The sequence below is a fragment of the Lontra canadensis genome, unplaced genomic scaffold, assembly GCF_010015895.1.
Source record: "Lontra canadensis isolate GAN:19392208 unplaced genomic scaffold, GSC_riverotter_1.0 scaffold16, whole genome shotgun sequence".
NCBI lineage: Eukaryota > Metazoa > Chordata > Mammalia > Carnivora > Mustelidae > Lontra > Lontra canadensis.
The window spans coordinates 8,096,244-8,115,889 of record NW_022631010.1 but is presented as its reverse complement, the minus strand read 5'-3'; the positions used below and the strand labels follow the sequence as shown (position 1 = coordinate 8,115,889).

At 46.5% G+C, this 19,646-nt stretch overlaps 1 protein-coding gene across 4 annotated transcripts in view; it reads left to right on the top strand.

The window, feature by feature from the left end:
* The window catches only part of SLC23A2 (solute carrier family 23 member 2), a 129,776-nt gene that overhangs the window by 53,624 nt on the left and 56,506 nt on the right, over positions 1-19,646 (top strand). For all 4 annotated transcript variants that reach the window (XM_032859127.1, XM_032859129.1, XM_032859128.1 and 1 more), the window contains one exon: positions 5,401-5,665. In XM_032859127.1, the coding sequence (XP_032715018.1) occupies positions 5,558-5,665 (108 nt within the window). In that variant the 5' untranslated portion in view covers positions 5,401-5,557. The remainder of the gene's footprint in view (positions 1-5,400; positions 5,666-19,646) is intronic.

Below are 19,646 nucleotides of genomic sequence, written 5' to 3'. Positions count from 1 at the left end.
GGCCCAGATAATCTTGTCACATGTTCTTCCTTGCTGCTGTTTACCACCCTGAAAAAATGTGAAAACCGCTCTCAGCTGGGGACCCTGCACAACCAGGCGAGGCAGCACACAACCAGATGCTTGCTGCTGGCGTTAGGGGAATGCTTTAGGTTCACTAGCTGAGTAGGAAACTACCTTAGTAGCAAACCTAAAAGAGCCTTGGGTCTTTTATGTTTGTTTTTTTTTTTTAAGGTTATGTGGGCTATTTTGAATGCCCTTATTTATAAGGTAGTGAACAAACACACTCCTAATCAACCGGCAGTTTCTCTCAGATTTTCTCATCTCTTGGTTATGGTTCTCATTCGGTCTTTTCCTTTCAAACACTTCCCTCCTCTTCCTCTGTCAGCCAAGCAACACTGTGGTGGTGTCGACACCCTGGCTTATCCCTGACATCTGCGCATCTGGTGTGTCACAGATGGGCTTGATGTTGGCTCTTGATTTCCTTACCCAATTTAGGAAAAGTATTAAGCAAGAATGAGTGTTACATTGTATCATGTAGCTTTATTATTATTATTTTTAAACCATTTATTTATCCCACAAAGGCTGGGGAGCCTTCAGTACAGGTGCCAAGTCCGGCCCCGGGAGCTGGGGGTCAGGCGATGATGGCTGCTGCCCCTCATCCTAACCACCCTGGTGGTCCGGCTGGGCAGAGCTGGCCTCGTGGCTCCTGTGTGCCACAGTGACGTGGCAGCCAGAGGAGGCATGGATGGGAAGCACCCCGATGGAAGGGGATGAGGGAAAGGGAGTTTGTTTTGGAGGTGGGGCTCGTGCAGGAGTCCGAGAAGCTGGTGGAGGACTCAGCACCTGAGGACTCGAGAGATAGAGGTGACAGCCCAGTGGGGCCAGGCTTCCCAGTAGGTGCCACTTGCTGAAGGACTTGGCTGTCATTCTGAGGTGACGGACGGACTGGGGGCATGCAGACCTTCCCCAGTGTAAGATTCCCTGGGAGATTTTGCCTTTTGTTTTAACAAACAATAAACCAGACCCTAAACTCCACCCCCACCTTTTTTCTCTGTCTGGGCCTTGGCATTTCCCCACTGAAGTTGAGCCTGTGTGGATGAAGCACTCTGATCTCAGGTTGGTGCGTGGGTTCTGGCCTTGAGGCTGTCTTCCTAACCCTCCAGGACTTGGCTGTGTAATGCTGTCACGTGGGGACTTCTGAGGATACATTTCTGTGCTCAGTGTTCCCTGTCTCCTCCCCTTCTTCCCCCGTCTGTGTCTTAACCCAGTAAAGCATATCCCCTCCTCCGAGTCTTGGAGCCCTCTGCCCCGAAGCCTCTGTCAGAGAGAGCATCACTGCCTTGCACTTTGCTTGGACACATCCCCTCTTGTACGCACTTGGCCCCCTGTCTTCAGGGTGTGCCAAAGGGTTCTGCTCTGTAAGAGACCGCAAAGGCAGGGGCTAGGTCCCAGTAGAGCTCATGAGGGCCAGTTAAACACTCAGTGGAGAAACACAGAGTGCTTGGGGCGCCAGGGCGGCTCAGTTGGTTACACGACTGCCTTCGGCTCCGGTCATGATCCTGGGATTGAGTCCCGCATCTGGCTCCCCCTGCTCTGTGGGGAGCCTGCTTCTCCCTTTCCCTCTGTCTGCTACTCCCCCTGCTTCTTGTGCGCTCACTTGCTCGCACGCTCTCTCTCTCTCTGTGTTAAATAAATAAATCTCTAAAAAAAACAAGAAACAGACTGCTTGATGGAAAGTGGTCTTGCCACAGCGGAATTGTCCCCTTTTGTTCCTGGTCATGGGGCAGTGGGGAGGGTTGGCTGCTGCAGGGATGATCAGGTCTGAAATGAGCATGAAGATGCAATTCACCCAGGAGAGTAAATACATTCTACATTAAAAAGCCCTATCCTGGAGCGCCTGGGTGGCTCAGTCATTAAGCGTCTCCCTTCAGCTCAGGTCATGATCCTGGGATCCTGGGATCGAGTCCTGCAAGGAGCACGCTTCTCCTTCTCCCTCTGCCTGCTGTTCCCCCTGCTTGTGCTCTTTTTCTTTCTCTCTCTCTCTCTCTCTCTCTCTCTCTCTCAAATAAATAAATAAATAAATAAAATCTTAAAAGACTCTATCCTTTCTCTAAGGTTAACATGGGTTTGAGAGCTCCGCTTGGTCTGCTGGTCCCCTGATGGCCATGGCTGCATGTGGAGCCAAGGGCTCATTTGATGCTTCTTATAACTATAGCATGTAGTCTTGTAAAAACCTTTCAGTGGTTCACTGTCCTCTTTGCTTGTCCCATCTTCAGGGAAACCTAAGCTTCTGGCAGTTACGGTACAGGTCTGTCTGGGCTACTTCAGGTATGTTCAGAGTCCTGCTGCTGTATGTGTTTTCCTGTTGTTTTAGCTCAAGGGAAGCTGATGGGTGGTAGTAGCGAAGTCATGATGTGTAGAAGATGGATGGATTCGATTATAAACATAAGAATAATTCTAGAAGATCATCCACGAAATTCATGAACACGCAAAAAGCTGGGTTAAGATATTTGTAATCAATAGAACAGAATTAAAGGATTAATATCCTTACAAAAATAAAGATTTGTAAACACTAGAGGCAGAGGGCAGGAGATAAACCACAAGAGTCTCTGTACTTGCTAGAAAACATGAAAAACTCATGAGTCAGCACATCCCCAAATCTCTGAAAAATTCTCCACAGATGCAGCTTTGTAGTAGCGTTCCCGAACATGGATGAGATGGACTGATTTGTTGCTGGTGGCACTGCCAAGTAGAGTCTTTCAGGATGAGAATTTTATGTCTCAAGAGCCTCAGAACTCTTCTAGGTCTTTAGTCCTCTTCGGGAGCTCTGTTCCAGGGGGTTGGAGTTTGCCAAGGTTTTGTTACCCATTCCATCATTTGCCTGCCTCTCTGCAAACTTTGCCTTTGCTAGGAATTCTTTGTGTTGTGTTGTTTTTGAATTGTCATAAAACACTTTAAGTGAGAACACGAGAAAAGGTTAATTCGGAGTGAAATCTCTGTTAGGGCTACAGGTAGAGCCTTTAGGGTTTTCTAAGCAATGGCCATAACTTCCCCTCTGAGGACAGAAAATCCCCACTTTTATGTATTATGTATTTACTACATAGTAAAATGTGTCCCCATATTCCCTACGAGCAGCAGAAAACAGAAATGCCCCACTCATCCCCATTATTGTAAAGGGAAAGCTATTTTAAAAGTCACAGAATTGCAGTAAATCACATAAACTTATTCCGTTAGGGAGTTTGCTCTATCTGGTGACATCCATGTCCCTGCTTCCCAAACTGGAACACATAGCCCTTGTTCTGTGCTTAGGATTCAGATGGCACACTGGGGTGTCATTTTGGGGAGGAGGGAAATGTATTTAAACCAGGGTTTCTCAGCCTTAGTACTATTCACATTTGGGGCCAGGTAGTTCTTTATTATGGAATCTGCTCCAGGCACTGTAGGATGTTTCACAGCACTCCTGGCCTCTTCCTGTTAGCTACTAGTAGCTTTCCCCTGGTCTGATGACCGGGAGGGTCTCCAGACATTGCCAGACGTCCCCTGGAGGGAACACCACTCCTGGCTGAGAGCTCCTGCGTTCAACAGACATGGATACAATAAGGTGATGTGTGTGCGAACATTTAACAGGAAGAGCCCCTCTAGCCAGTTTGATGTGTGCACTTGATTCTCTTCTGCTCGAGGCAACATGATGTTCTGGCCACTGTTTCTTTTGTTTTTTCTTTTTGTGTTCTTCCTACTGAACTCCCAAATTTTTGTGATTCCTTCTCTTTTCTTTTTTGTCTGTATTTCAGTTTCTCCCCTGGCTCCTCCAGTCATTGTTGAATGAAAGAGTCTCTAACAGAGTTCCTCGAACAGATTTCCTCCTTGTATTTCTAAACTTGGCGTTGGTGTGTCTTCACAGCTGCCGGACGGCTTGGCTGGGTTATTCACCCTCAGTGGCACATTCACTGGCGCGGAGTCTGACGTCATTTTAATGAATGCTCTGTCCCTCTCACCCCTACCTGCTCGTGTGTGCGTGTTTTTTTAAATAAAACTTTGGGCATACTTAGGCATGTTTTATTGACCATGTGCCAACCCTTGTAGGGATCCTTTGTGTCCTCTCATTTTTTGAAGCCAAAATTCCCCAAATGCTTGTTAAATTTTGGGTGGATCTTTTTTATTGTCCAAGTCATACTTTTGTTTGAAATTGAGTTTTTAATTTTCTTCTACCCTGAAACTTGGCTGCATAGAGTTGTTTCAGTAATTTCTTACACTTGACTTTTGCCTGGATTTTTCTCTTAGCCCGGAGCATTGCACTTTTCCCCTTCCACCCACATGTTTCTCTGAGCATTCCAGATCCATCTTGCTCTCCTTCCCCTTCCTTTCTTATCTCTTGCCATTTTACCTCCCTTTCTTTTTATTTTGTTTTTCTGATTTCTTCCTTAGGTTTATGCCGTTTATTTGATTGATAGGAATGTGTTGGCTTGATGTTTTGTATGGCATTCTTCTAGCCCATTTAAAGGTCATCTTGAGGCGTTCCTAGAACGTTGTGTGGTCATTTAATCCTAGATTGGTTTCATCTCCTTTTTTTTTTTTTTTTTTTTTTAAATGCTTATGAGTGTCTTCCCCTGCCTTTAGTTAGGTACCTATAAGGGAATTCAGAACTTGGATATCCATGTTGTCATACTGGATTAGCTATAACTGCACTCACTGTCTAGTATGGTCAACCCTAGTCACATATGATTATTTAAATTCAAATTGATTAAAATTAGATACAAGTAAAAATTGAGTTTCTTGGGCTGCCTGGGTGGCTCAATGGGTTAAAGCCTCTGCCTTTGTCTTGGGTCATGATTCCAGGGTCCTGGGATCGAACCCTGCATCAGGCTCTCTGCTCTCGGGGAGCCTGCTTCCCCCCCTTCTCTCTGTCTACCTCTCTGCCTCCTTGTTATCTCTGTTGAATGAATAAATAAAATCTTAAAAAAAAAAGTTTTTCTTTTTCTTTCTTTCTTTCTTTTCTTTTTTTTTTTTTTTTTAAGCTTCTCCAACAGCCCTGTGGGTAGAGACAATTGGGTTGGACAGGGCATTTTCATCCCTGCAGTGGTTTCTGCTAGAGAGTGCTGGGTTCTGAGAGCTGTACCATCATGTGTGTCAGAGAGATCCCCGTGTAGCCTTCTCACCGTTGGACTTGGGTGTTGCTGGTGGCCCAGTTCAATGGTTCTCCTCTCGAGTGGGGTGGTTCAGAATCTGCAGGGCTCCCTGAAGATGGTGGGGACTTGAAAAGTGTGATTAAGTGATGTGCTTTTTTTCCTGTTTGGATGTAACGTACACTATAACCGACTTCTCTCCAGGACACGCAGCGAATGTGTGTCCTGTGCCCTTGACATGCTTGTGGTGATTTGGCTGCTTCCTCTCTCTCTCTAGGTGCTGAGAGATGGTGGCACTTGTGGGGCTCCTCTCTGCCTGAGCATCGGGCCCTCCAGGCACCGGAAGAGCCAGCTCAGACCCTGGGTGCCTCGCCTGCACAAGCCTTCTCTTCCAGCCCCTGCAGTCCCGAGGCTGAACTGCTCATTTTTTCTTGATGATGGGTATTGGTAAGAACACTACGTCCAAATCCATGGAGGCTGGAAGTTCAACTGAAGGCAAATATGAAGATGAAGCGAAGCATCCTGCTTTCTTTACTCTTCCGGTAACTCTTTTCCCTTCTCCCTCTCCCCTTGACTCACTCTTCAGTCGTTTCCATATTGAATCAACATAGGATTAGGTTTAATACTCCTATTTTCAGTGGAGGTTGAGGCGTTCAAAAACTGAAGGCTTTGCATGTGAGACAGTCTTCGGGAACCCTCTTGGCTGACTGTGGTTTTGGCTGTGCTGCGTGCTGGAGTCACCTGATGGGATTAACTCTGGGAAGGAAGCGTGTTTGGCTGTGAACATCATAAAACCACCCCGCCCAGTGCTTACTGTGTGCTGGAGGGTGCTGAAAGCTGCATTCTGGCTCCAAAAATGTGTTCCAGTGAAATAACCTAAGATCCAGCTTCACACTCACATTGCAGGGTAGAGAATGACTGAATGACCAACCATTTTGGAAGCCAGAAGTCTTGCTTTGTATCATGGCGGCAGTATCCCAGATGCAGTTTTAGCTGAAGAGGTGTTACCAGTTAGAGAAGGCTGCTTACACACATTCATTAATTCAGTGCTAATACTTTTCCAGATGTAGGATTATGATTTGATGTGTATAAAGTTTTACCTGAAGTGTTGGTTCAAAAAAGGAAAAAGCTCTTTAGCGAGAACTTGCCTCCAAGAGTTTTTCTCTTAGTACTAGACTTGAGGTTAAGGGCAAGAACATCATTCTAGGATTCCTGAAAGCATGGTCCTGGAATTGGCCTGTGGCATTACCCAGTAAGAAGGATGTGAACATGCATCCTTAAGTACATTGATTGACTTGACTGGCATTCATATTTTGATTTTTACCCTATTAATTCCCAGAGAGATGTCCCTGATTTTACAACCAACGTCACTGTTTTTTTTGTTCCTACAAAGTGAAATTTTTAAACTTTTAAAAATTTAGAATTTAAAAACTGTTTAAAATTAAAAAATTTAAATTTAAACTATTAAAAAAAACTGATTCTCTGTTGTGTTGAAGGCTTAGGGTTGACAGGTTTTCTAGAGGAAGAGGCAAGGTGGTTTTCCAAGTTTAAATTAGATCGTCTTTGAAAAATGAAAAGGAAGATTTGTGCCCGGGTGTTGATTTGTCTCTCCTGCTGCCTGAGAGCTCAGCACACAGTTCACCCTCACCCTCTACTTGAGAGACATGAACTTGAGCTTGCCTTTCCCACCCACCTGCCCTGTCACTATGGCAGAGAGTTTTAAGTTGACTTGTTATCATTTTCTTTTTCTTTTTCTTTTTTTTTTTTTTAAGATTTTTATTTATTTATTTGACAGAGAGCACAAGTAGGCAGAGAGGCTGGCAGAGAGAGAGGAGGAAGCAGTCTCCCCATGGAGCAGAGAGCCTGATGTGGGCCTCGATCCCAGGACTCTGAGATCATGACCTGAGCTGAAGGCAGAGGCTTTAACCCACTGAGCCACCCAGGCGCCCCTTGTTTTCATTTTCAAATTGTGATACTCTACAGTTAGTTAAATCCACAGCATATCTATCTTTTTTCATATTTATTCCCTGTTGTTGGTTTTCCTCTCCCTCCCTCTTTGATCACTTTTCATTAAACAAACCAAACAGAAACATTGAGGGTCTGTGAATGGTCGCTACCTTTGTCTTTGTATATCTGAAAATAACTGTATTTTGCTCTCAACTATTGGGTGAATATCTGTTAATTACACACTACAGTTTTCCAGACTGTGTTTCTCTTTAACTGCTTTCTCGTGGTTTGGCTATCTTTTGCTAGTGCTAACTTCTGGTTGGTTTCCCCAGTGTTATTTTACAGTTTACTAATTCCTTGTGGACAGTCATGTGTTTATGTTGAATTTTTGTCGCAGGTTTTGTAGTTTTTATTTCTGAGATTTCTGTTTCCATTCCTGCCTATTTTGGGTTGTTAATTTCTTGTATGTATGTGTTTGTGTTGTTTAAAAATGATTCTTCATTTAAATCACCGAGGACCCTAATGTACTTATTTTAAAATAATTCTCCAGTTGTTCTGTTTTCTGTCTGGTGTAAAATCCTCTTCTGAGTGTTTCTTCTGAGATTTTCTTCCCTCTCCTGCCACCCGGACAGGTCTCCCTGCTTCTGTTGCTGTGGTTTTGCATTATGTTGGATAAGAATTTCCTCAGATGTGGCAAGGGCTGATTTGGAAACTCACATGGAAAGGGAATCAGTTTCTTTATATTTTAATTTTTTTAGAGAGCACATGCATGTGTGAGCAGGGGTGGGGCGGGAGAATCTTAAGCAAGCCCCATGCCCAGCGCCGAGCCCGATACAGGACTCGATCTCATGACTCTGAGATCATAACCTGAGCCAAAATCAAGAGTTTGATGCTTAACCCACAGAGCCACCCAGGCACCCTAGGAATTAGAATTTCTTTACACAAAGTAAAACAAAGGTGCATGACAATACTTTAAAGAGAAAAAGAGTAAATCCTTATTTAGTAGAGGAATAATGAATAGGTCACAGTAAGAGCAGGAGCTTTGCAACTTCTCACAAAAGTTAGATCATGTGATCAGAGTTGATATTAAATAAGAGAAACATAATAAAAGCTCTCCTTATCCCACGGGAATCTTGTTAGGCAAATTTGTGTGCTTTTAAAGGCAAGTAGGAAATGTGTAATACAAGTGAATGCCACATGGCAAGAAATTAGAACCAGAAAAACAGTGAATAGTCTTGAAGAACTGTCCCCCCTAAGGGCACAGGCCAGGAAGGACTGCAGGAAAAGGTCTGCAGTTGGGTGTGGAGAGCTCTGTGTCATCTGAACTCGGAGGACTGTGCAGGGGACACCAAGTTAATAGCCTGAACTTCGTGTTGGCAGAGGCCCACTTGTAGTACAGCAGGTTTCAGCATGTTGGCGTTCCAGTGCCAAGTTCACAGCTGGCTGAAGTGTTGAAAGTTCCCTAAGGCAAGTCTGCAGTCAAACCCTAAGTGTCAGAGTTTGAGTTCAGTCTGGGGTGCTGCGTGAGCACCCTGGAAGGACCCCTGCCCAGCCATGTTTATGGGGGTGGGCTTGGCCTATCAGAGATTGTCAGGGGAGATGGCCTCCAAGTCCTGAAAAACATCTCAGTGAAGCAGCTCAAGAGGAGGGAGAATAGCCAGGGAGCAGCCTGGCCGTGTCTCGTTCTGGGCATGAGCTTGCTGTAGTAAAAATACAGAGAACGGAGGTGGGCAGCCGGGGATGAATGCTTGCCGCCGAGTTGCTTGAGCTTCGGGGTAGAGAATTCCTGCCATGGGTGCTGTGAGAGGAAGGGCCTGGAGACAGGAAGCCCGGTCAGCCCAGGTGAGAACGGCTTGTGGTCTGGGAAGGCAGGCGGGAAAGGGACTCTTTGCCTGCAGCCCACGTTCGCTGGGGGCCTGTCTGGTTCCTGTGCCTTTGGCCTTGACTTCTCACGGTGGGAGGAGGTGGAAGATGGACAAAGAAGCAGAAGCATCAAATGGCAGCCCGTGACAAATTCTGTGAAGAAAATAAATCACGGAAGAGGGATCCCGAGGAGCAGAATGTGAAGTCAGATAAAGATCATTTAGGACCCGCAGGCCATTAATTGATTTATCCCTTAAAAATAGGTACTGAGAGCTTCCCACAGGTTTAACGCTCTGGGAAACAGGAGGGACTGAGACGAAAAATCGCTGACCTCACAGAGCTTCCACGCTGGTCACGAGACAGGCAGCACATGCTAGAGATAGGTCAGATGTGTGGATGTAGGTAAATACGAATGGAACAATAAACTCGGGAAGTGGGGTAGAAGCTGCTAGGGGTGAAGTGTTGCACCTTCAGCTGGCCAGGAAAGGCTGCCCTGAGGAGATGGCCTCTGAGGGAAAGCCGCTGTGGCGGTGATGTCTGAGGGACCGTGAGGAGGTGGTGTGGCTGGATAGAGGGCAGGATGGGGTCAAAAGAGAAGATGTAGGCCGTGTGGCCCTGGGGGGGATTTTGGCTTTTCCTGACCCTGAGGAAAAGCTGTTGGAGGGCTTTGAGCAGAGCGACCTGCTCTGCCTAGTTTTAAAAGGATCTCTGTGGCTGCTGAGCAGGGAGCAGACCAGTCAGGAGTTGAGTACAACAGGGCCGCTGAGCTGACAGTGGCTCCAGCCAGGGTTCTGGCTCGTGGGTGTGGTGAGAGGTGGTCGGGCCGCGGATCAGAGCTGACCCGGGTACCCACAGACTGGAGGGGGATGGAAGTACGAGAGGGCAGGCCAGGACAGCTTCCGGTATCTCACTTGAGCCTCAGGAAGAAGTGGCCAGGTACTGAGGTGTGGGGAGGCAGACGGGTGAGCAGGCCGGGGTGGGAAGCTGGGGGCAGTAAAGGAGTGTGGAGCTGGCCGCCGGGACACCGGGTAGAAAGCAGGGCTGGAGATCGTGATGCTTAGGGGAAGCAGCGTGGGTCGGAGGTACTCACTGGGTGTGAGCGGAGGGAGAGGGTATTTAGAGCTGGGGAATGGAATGTTAGCATCTGGGGGATAATGTCCATAGGGGTGAAAGGGAGGGTCCAAGGACCCAGCAGGGTGTGGAGGTGGAGGAGGGTCAGCAAAGGCGTAGGTAAGGAGGAGTTGCTGCGGCAGGAGGGAAACCAAGAAAGCTGTGTGTGGACAGTCAGTGACAAAGGCCTTGTGAGCCTTGTAGACAGCGAGTAAGGGTGGGCTGCTGGATTTACCAGGGCGTGGCCTGTGCCGGATGGAGTGGATTGATGGTTTGTGGGAGAGTTGTTGCAGGGATGCACCCCAGACCCCAGTGGGGTAATGAGGCTATGAGAAGGTATTTGGGTCAGGGTTTGGCAGACCTGCCGGGGTGGAGAAACTGGAGATTGGGGTCCTTGGGGGGATATCTAGGAGGAAAGCCAGGTGGGTGAGGCCCAAGTGGCTCTGAGCGGAGCAAAGAGGTAGATGTGACCTGGGACCAGATTTAGTGTTGGGTTGAGTGTGGGCTGTGAGGTCAGTGTTGGAGGCACTGGGGTTGGGCACCCAGGGGTGTGTTGGGGGAATGAAGTATGAAATAAACACATGGATCACGAGGGCTTTTGTTTGTTTCTTTTAAAGTTGGTGTGGGAAGATGAGGTATTGATCAGACATGGAGTTGAGTTAAAGAGTGCTCTTTTGTGATGCTTTGTGACCATTTCCGATCAGGGAAATTCTGATCCCTTGGACCTGGGAAATCTGTTCCCTCTTCTTGTCTTTTGTCAGCCAGGGTGCATGCAGGTCCTGCTGTGTTACTGCAGGGGTGACCAGCTGAAATCCACACTGAACACTGTTGAGTTGGCATCTTGTAGCACAGAAAACCGCTTCTGAGTCACCAGGTAGGAAGCGGCTTGTAAGAAGGGCTCACGCAGGCTCTCTGGCGTTTGGGTTTGCTGGGGCTGTCCTGGTTCGGGTCTCTTGTTCCTGCACACACGTCCATCCAGTTTGCCTGTCCTCCTGGAGGGGCCTGGTTTGGATAATACATCATATGGTGACCTTGATTATAACCAAGCATAAGCCTGGAAACATTTTAGCTCTTTCAGAGAAACTTTTATAAAGTTCTTCCATATGATTAGATTTAAACATGAAAACCCCAGCTCTGGTTGTAAAAGTCATACCTGTTCACATTAGGAAATGTGGAAAATACAGTAAAGCATTTAAACGAGAAAAACTATTTTTGAATTGGAAGGCTATGAAATGGATCAGAAAATATAGGTGGGTCTCCTCCCTCCCACTTTCTGTAGTTACTACAAATGCATTTTTCTTTCCGTAGACGTGTGCCAGCTTTGACCACTTCTGTAATCCAGCAAAGCAGAGAAATGGAGGGCCTTCCTTGCTGGCCGTTGATTTGTGGGATTTTATCAGCATCAGTAAAGACATTATCCTTGTCTTTCAAGCTACTGGTGAAGGGAGGGAAGCTTTAAACCTTGAGTAGGAGAAGGTGATGGATTGTGAGATGAGAAAGGAGGTCACGATATAGCAGGCCGGAAGAGATCCCCGATGCAGCTGGGTGTGCTGGGTCGGGGAGCAGCAGCTCAGCTGTGCTGTGGAAACCGCTGCCAGGAGACAGGTGCCCGCTCTTCCCTGTCCTGTCCTCTTTCCCTCCTTCCCTCCCCTTGCTTTTTCTTCAAGAGAAGGGAGCTGGGCAGACATGGGTGAGTGAAGAAATCATGTTATGTTAACTGTGACTCCTCTAAGCCCCTGACCCCGTGATGGCAGATTTGAACAGGTTCGTCCTTAGCAGTGAAAAGAAGGCACAAGATTTGTGCAAATAGTTCTCTTTAAAGAACAGCACCGGGGGTGCCTGGGTGGCTCAGTGGGTTAAGCCGCTGCCTTCGGCTCGGGTCATGATCTCAGGGTCCTGGGATCGAGCCCCACATCGGGCTCTCTGCTCGGCAGGGAGCCTGCTTCCCTCTCTCTGTCTCTGCCTGCCTCTCTGTCTACTTGTGATCTCTCTCTGTCAAATAAATAAATAAAATCTTAAATAAATAAATAAATAAATAAATAAAGAACAGCACGGAAGCCTGAAAAACACCCTTGTTCTTGTTACTTTAATGCCAGGGGCTGTGGGGTCTCTTTAGTGCATTCCTAAGTAGGCTTCGAGTTGTTAGATCTTAACACCGAGGTCTCAGTTAGATGGTAATAATAGGTGTCTCGGGAAATGTTCTCTTCCTGAAGAATAATTAGATCTTGGGATCAACAGTGTGTGGTTCTGAGAATGGTCAGAGGATGAGGAGAATTAAGTTTGCTGCAGTTTCCCAGAGGGTTGGTTTCACTCCTCTCTTTGTGCAGGATAAGAGCTTGAACCTACTGCATCGTGGCTGTGATAAGGGAGGGGATGCTCTCAACAGGTCAAAACTGAATAGCCAAGATAATCAGTCTTTTCTGTTCAAAGTCTATCAGTTGGAAAATATTTTTTAGGAAAGGGGATATCCTGATATAGGCTTTGAAGTAAAAACACTGGAAAGATGGGATACAAATGATTTTGATGCATGGTGTGAGATTCTTTCTGTTCTTTCTTTTTAGAATTTGTGTTCTTAAAAATTAATTTTAAAGGGGCACGTGGCTCAGTTGGTTAAGTGTCTGCCTTTGGCTCAGCTCATGATCCCAGAGTCCTGGGATCGAGCCTCTAATGGGGCTCCCCACTCAATAGGGAGTCTGCTTATCTCTCTCCCTCTGTCCCTTTCCCCTGCTCGTGCTATCTCTGTCTAAAGTAAATCTTTAAATAATTTTTAAGATTTTTATTTTTAAGTAATCTCTATACCTAAGTGGGGCTCGAACTCACAACCCTGAGAATAAGAGTTGTATATTCCATTGACTGAGCCTGCCAAGTGCCCTATTAAAAATTAATTTTAAAATAAATTTAAAATAAATAAAAATTTAATTTTTATGCTCTGATTTTGAGATTTCAGATAGTATTTAGTATTTCAGCCTTTTTAAAAAAAATTTATTATTTGAGAGTGCATGCGTGCGCACGTGAGAGGGAAAGAGAGAGAGAGAATGGGGGGAGGGGCAGAGGGGAGAGAGAAGCGGACTCTCCATGGATGCAGGGCTCCACGTGGGGCTCAATCCCAGGACCCTGAGATCACTACCTCAGTGGAAGTCAGACGCTTAACCAACTGAGCCATCCAGGCACCCCTAGTATTTCAGCTTTTAATTCAAATAGAGTTTGGTAGTTTTTCTTTTTTCCTTTCCTTCCTTTCTTTACCTCATTTTTGAGAGAGAAAGAGAATGTGCTCATGAGTTGGGGGTGGTGCAGAGGGAGAGGGAGAGAGATTTTTAAGTGGCCAGGCTCCACGCCCAACACCGGGCCCCGTCTCAGGACCCCACAAGCACAGCTGAAATCAGGAACTGGACGTTCAACCGACTGAGCCACTCAGGCGCCCCAGAGCTTTGGTAGTTTTAAATGAGAGATGTTCATAATAAAAAAAATTACCACCTAGTAGTTGGGACACAGAGAATGTGGTATAAATGATGATAAAATAACAGAGTTGGTGCAGTCACTTCCTAGAGGAGGTTTACAAAGTCGACGAGCATTTTAGCTGATTGTCTCTTACTTTTGCATGTGGCCAAATCCATAGAATCTGGGCCTTAAAGCACCTCCTGTCCATTCTGCTCTTATTTAAAGGTTGCTTTGTGCTCCAGGCTTTACCAGATGTGATGAGCATGCAACAGAAGCAGTTGCCCAGGCTTCCCCTTCCCCACCTGATCAAGCCCTCCCACCATCGGCACCATCCCTGGGGCCACTGTGTTCTTTGGATCCTCCTGTCAGCTGGGGTCTTTGGTCTCCCTGCCCCCTGGCCATGTTCCTTTCCAAGCCCTGTCATTCCTGTGCCTGTGTCTTTTGCATTCAGATTTCTTTTTCTTGGAGGTATTTATACCTCCTGAACCCCTTACCTCTAAATTCTCAATTCACTCCTACCCTGTGTTTACCTAAGCTAGGTAGGCAGGATCCCTGATTTGAACAGTTAGAGGTAAAGTATTTCAGATGGATTTCTTTCTTTCTTTTTTTTTTTTTAAAGATTTTATTTATTTATTTGACAGAGATCACAAGTAGGCAGAGAGGCAGGCGGAGAGAGAGGAAGGGAAGCAGGCTCCCTGCTGAGCAGAGAGCCCGATGTGGGGCTCGATCCCAGGACCCTGGGATCATGACCCGAGGCAAAGGCAGAGGCTTAACCCACTGAGCCACCCAGGCGCCCCTTCAGATGGATTTCTTTACCATAATCTAAGTCCATAATTCTGATGGAGAAAAGGCTCCTTTTCTGTTAGGATTTGTTGCAGTACTTGAGGAGGACGACAGGCTTGGGCAGTTGCAGGGCACCAATTACCCGGTGTTTGTTTCCCCCACCCCCTTTAATTGTACCTGTTCTAAAGCATCCACGTTTTCCCCCGGGCTTCATGGTAGAAACGTGGTGTTGGAATAAAATGGGAGTAGTGAGAAAACCGTGGTTTTCTTTTCCTTGATGTTTCTTATAATTCACTTAGGTTTCTTTTCTGTCATTGTTTCAGTATTTGTATAACTTCTTTACTTACAAGAGAAATATGTTCACTCTGGAAAATTTAGAAACTATGGAGCGACATAATGAGGGGAAAACAAATCATTTAGAGTCCCATCAGCCAGAAAAACAGTGTGCTGTTTTGGTGTATTTCTTTCTAGAGATTTGAAGCAAATATTTGAGAGTTCTTTTATAAAAGTCTGATGCACACTCTCACTGCTTTACAAAGCCCTTTAGCTTCATGTTTTAACCTGGCATATTGATGCCATTGAAAACGTCATTTGTGGGGCACCTGGGTGGCTCAGTGGGTTAAAGCCTCTGCCTTCAGCTCAGGATCATGACCTGATCCTGGGATCGAGCCCTGCATCGGGCTCTCTGCTCAATAGGGAGCCTGCTTCCTCCTCTCTCTCTGCCTGCCTCTCTGCCTACTTGTGATCTCTGTCTGTCAAATAAATAAATAAAATCTTTTAAAAAAATTTAAAAAATAAAGAAAACGTTATTTGTAATGTGACATAATGGCAAATTGTGGATCTAACTTTTGCACTTTCACTGGGGTCTTGGGTTGTTTCTCAGTGTTTGCGAGAGTAGATGTTAGCCTAATGTATGTTAACCTTATTGCAAAGCATACTAGTTTTGAATTTTCCTGAGGAGGATACTTTTTTCCTGTGTTCCTTGGCTGTTCGTGTTCTTTGTGAATGTCTGTCTTCCCCACCCCAACCCATTTGTCTGTGCTGAGCTGGACCAAAGATCAGAAATGCCACAGACCTATTAGAAGTTACCGTCGTAGCAGTTTGAGGGGATGGAGGGAGAGCTGGTGGCACTCCAGCCAGAGCTGTGCATGTCACTACTGGTAGTCACAGCCTCCTTGTCTGCGTTTGGGATGTTTGAGAAGTAAATGAGATCATGCGTATCAGCCTCAGATCACGTACAGGGTAGGCAGTGAATAAATGCTCCACTTATCTTCTGCATCTCTACTCTGTTCCCTAAACCAGAGATAACAGAGAGGCAAGCAGGGGACCTTAAAGGAGACGAGTGCCAGTACTGGCATGAATCTGTGCCCCGCAAACATCAGCTTTCCCCATCACCATTGTCGGGCTGCGTGGGAGGAGGAGCACCGGAGTTTTCTTTGTGGGCCACCAAGAGGAACATCAGCCCACGCAGTGCTTTGGCATGGGGGCTGGAGCCAGGGAAAGGTGAGGCCCCGCTGGCTCCTCTCGATGAACAGTCGTGCTGAGGGCCGGGGAAGAGGGAGGGGAGTGGACCTGGAACTCCTAGGGTACTCTGGCCACTGCATCCCCAGGCGCCTTCTGGAGAGGGCTGAGGAAATGAAGAGGCTGCCCTAAGAAGCTGAGAGTGGAAGTGAAGGAGGCTGCAGTAGTGGTTGTTGAAGAGTGTCGTGGGGCTGCCATATTTGAGGAAACAGGGGAAACAGGGTAAGGGACTTTGTAGCCTCAGACAACTTCAGGGTTGCAAGTGTTCTATCAACTATATCTTTTGGAGTATCTTAATCTAAGACCGACAAGCTCTGGAGGCTTAGTGTGTGTTGTAGAATACTCCCTTTGATTTTTTTTTTCATGGTAGTTAATTTTGAAGTTTCAGAGAATATTGAAAGTAGTTGGGAGGTTTTTTATGTTCTTTTATAATCTTTTAAAAGGGGTTTGGGTTAAAGGCTGAGAAACACTAATCTTGACTGATACCTCTGTTCTTTTTATTTATTTAATTTTTTATTTTAGAGAGCGCAAGTGCTACGAGCCGGGGTTTGGGGGATAGGGGCAGAAGGAGCGAAAGAGAGAATTCCAAGCAGGTTCCATGCCCAGCGTGGAGCCCGACTTGGAGCTTGATCCCATGACTCTGAGATCATGACCCAAGCCAAAATCAAGAGTCAGAAGCCTCACCGATGGAGCCACACAGGCTCCCCGATACTGCTGTTCTTTAAAGACATTTTAATTGTAGATACAGATACTAGAAGAAATAGTCTTGTGTGTGTGTGTGTGTGTGTGTGTGTGTGTGTGTGTGTGTGTGTTTAGGAGGGAAAGAATTGTGCTACCTTCTTATTAAAAGAGTAGAAAATAGTTAATTTAGGATACTTCATTTTTACTTTGAAACTGAGTACGTAGGAAACCGCTCACTTAGCTATTGGACACGTGAGAGTGGTGGGTGACTCATACCACACCCCAAGCAGGTGATGGATTGAGCTCTGAACCTCTGATCAGAGGCACAAGGTTTCCCAGGTCCCTGTCCCCTTCCACTTGCAGGTGTCCTCAGCTGCCATTCACTGCCACTTTGTGTGAGTAACACAGGCTCGTTTGCTCTCGGTATAAACGCACATCGCTGTGACACTGACCCTCAGCACGGCACTCCTCTATTGCGACTGTCTCTCCTGCTTCCCATACATTTGGCCGTCTCAGGATTACTGTTTAGAAACAAGTATATTAGCATTATTGTCTTTGTTTACTAGAAACAAAATACTTGAGTAAGAAAGACATGTTTACAGAGTGATAGACATGCTGTCCCACACAGAGACCACCTTAGCCTTGCATACTGGGGACAAATGCTTGATTCACAGCTGATGGAGTGATTCTACAATACTGGTGTAGTGGAAAAATTTAAAGCCATCAGGTCTGGTTTCAAATAGTTTTGGTGGGGAGAAAGGACATCTTGTTCCCAAAAATAATCCTCCCCCCTTTTTTTAAATAAAAACTAGATCAGTTTCCTAGGATGAAAGATGCCAAGATGCCGTGTTACCGGCCATGCTATTAATAACACAAAAGGAAACGTGTTTTATTACATTAAAGAGGCTTTCCAACTTGTGTTTTATTTCCCAGTTGAAGTAATATTTAGAGATTCAAATATGTGAAGTGCTGATAGTACCAGGAACATTTTTTTTTAATCCTTTAAAAAAAAAATCTGTGCTTTTCTGAAGAATGGATTTTAAATTTGATTTTTAAAAAATTTCACATTTAGAAAAAACCCTAAAGCATCAGAATAGCTAATTTAGTAAACCAAAGGAAACATATTAGTAAAACAAAGCAGTGTTTTATTTTTTCAGTCATGTTTGGTCGTTTTTTGCCTGCGTGCACCGTGGAGGCGGTGGGTTAGTCAGGCGCCCTGGTGGGCGTCCTCACCTCCTGTTGCCCTCACCTCTCTCCGTTACCAGGTCTTCCTCTCCCTTCAATAGAAACTTTGTTCATCTGCCACTTGCTCCAGAACCTCCTACCTTCCAGGACATGGTAGAGAGCTGGAGTAGGATGTGTTCTCCCCTTGGGGATGAGGGCGCCAGGGTGGAGGGCAGCAGTGCAGCTCTGGAACTGGAGGCTGATGGGGATGGAAGGTGGACTCTGAGGTCCTCAGGCATGGCTTGGCCTGTGGAAAAATCTTAGAAATCATGGTGATTTAGGTCAGTTCTCTTTATAGTTAAATAAACATCCTGCACTGGCCTGGGAAAGTAAGCGTCCTGTGTGATTTCCAGGAATCAGCCACCTTTCTGATGGGCTTACAAATACTGCTCTTGTACCAGTTGGTTTCTCTGGCCCTGCCTGCACCAGCCTCTTCGGGACCAGGACTCACATCTGCCCAGGGCCCAAGCGATTGAACTGGACAGTGGCCGGGATGCCTTCCCCGCCGCCCCGACATTCAGTGCAGGGCTAGTGTGTTACCCGTCCGACTGCGGTGGTGTCTGCCTGGCGCCCACCCCCAGCAGCCACAATGCTGTGCTCCCATCCTGGCAGTCTCCAGGGGCGTTAGGACCACATCCTTGCTCTCTCCCGAGCCACACTACCTGTCCCAGAGCGCTGTTCACACCTTGGCCCAGGCTGCTGTCTTGAGTGCCCAGCAGCAGCCTCATTAAAGGTTTGCCTGCCTCTGTTCCCGTTATCAATCCCTTTACCGCACCTCGCCCTTCCACTCTCCTGCCGCCAGCAGAGCGGCCGTCTGCAGGGGCATCCTGTCGTGGCCCGCCTCTGCTTGCCCCTGCTTTGCAGCTCCCTGCGGGGGCCCCTTGTCTCCAGTCCGAATTCCTGAGCCTGGCACCTGTTGCAGGTGGCACTCCTTGGAGGCAGGGGTGGGGGTGGGGGGGCAGTGGCGTGCCAGGACTGCATCTTCATGGCCTGGGCACTGCAGGTGTTCAGACCTTTCCTCGAATGAATATGTGAGTCTGCCTGGGCTGGGAAGCATTTGCATCTTCTAGGACTTACCTCATTGTGAGAGTGTGTGTGTGTGTGTGTGTGTGTGTGTGTGTGTGGAGTAAGTCCGAAAAGGCGTGAGAATTGATAAATCCTGCCAAAATCTCCTGTTTCGTGCCAATACATGAATTTAAAAAAAATCATTGAGGTGAAATGCTCACAATTGGTTAACAAAATTAACCACTTTAAAGTGAACAGTTCAGTGACGTGTAGCACGTTCAGTGTTGGGCAGCCATCACCGCTGCCTAGTTCCAAAACCTTTTCAGCACCCTGAAGGAAGCCCTGTCCCCACGGAGCAGTTGTTCTATGGCCGCGGGCCGTGTGTGCGGATGAAGGGGGTTTTAGCCAGGACAGGACGTTGAATCCGATCTGGATTTCTTTGATGATTTAGTAGCTGAGCGTTGTTGTTGTTGGAGAGTTCATTGTGAGTGTGTGTACATCTTGGCGTCTCTGTGGGCTGAGCACTGCTGTGATAGGACTTGGAGCATGGCTCTGATAGTATGTTAGTGTTTCCTGTTGTAGACTTGAATTTGGCTGGGAAGGTCTGTCTTGCTGGCAGCTGGTTCTACGGGCAAACAAATGTCCCAAACCCAGGTAACTTGTGTAAAAAAGCTGTCGCATGACTTAAGAGGTAGTCCTAGAAATAAATGTTCGAGGTGACATAAGAAAACTCTGCTCTGTAAAAATTACGTACTAGTTAGTGCAGATCTCTGGCATTCTTTAAAGTAGCCTCAACGCTTGGGTTATCAATCTGTATAAGAAGTTGAATTTTTCACTGCCTGATTTGTTCAACTATTTAAAAAAGGGGGGAATGAAGTATCTTTGGACCACCTCAATCTAAAAAGTAGTTGTCCTCATTATAGGTAATTCCAGAATACATAAAGGGAAAAA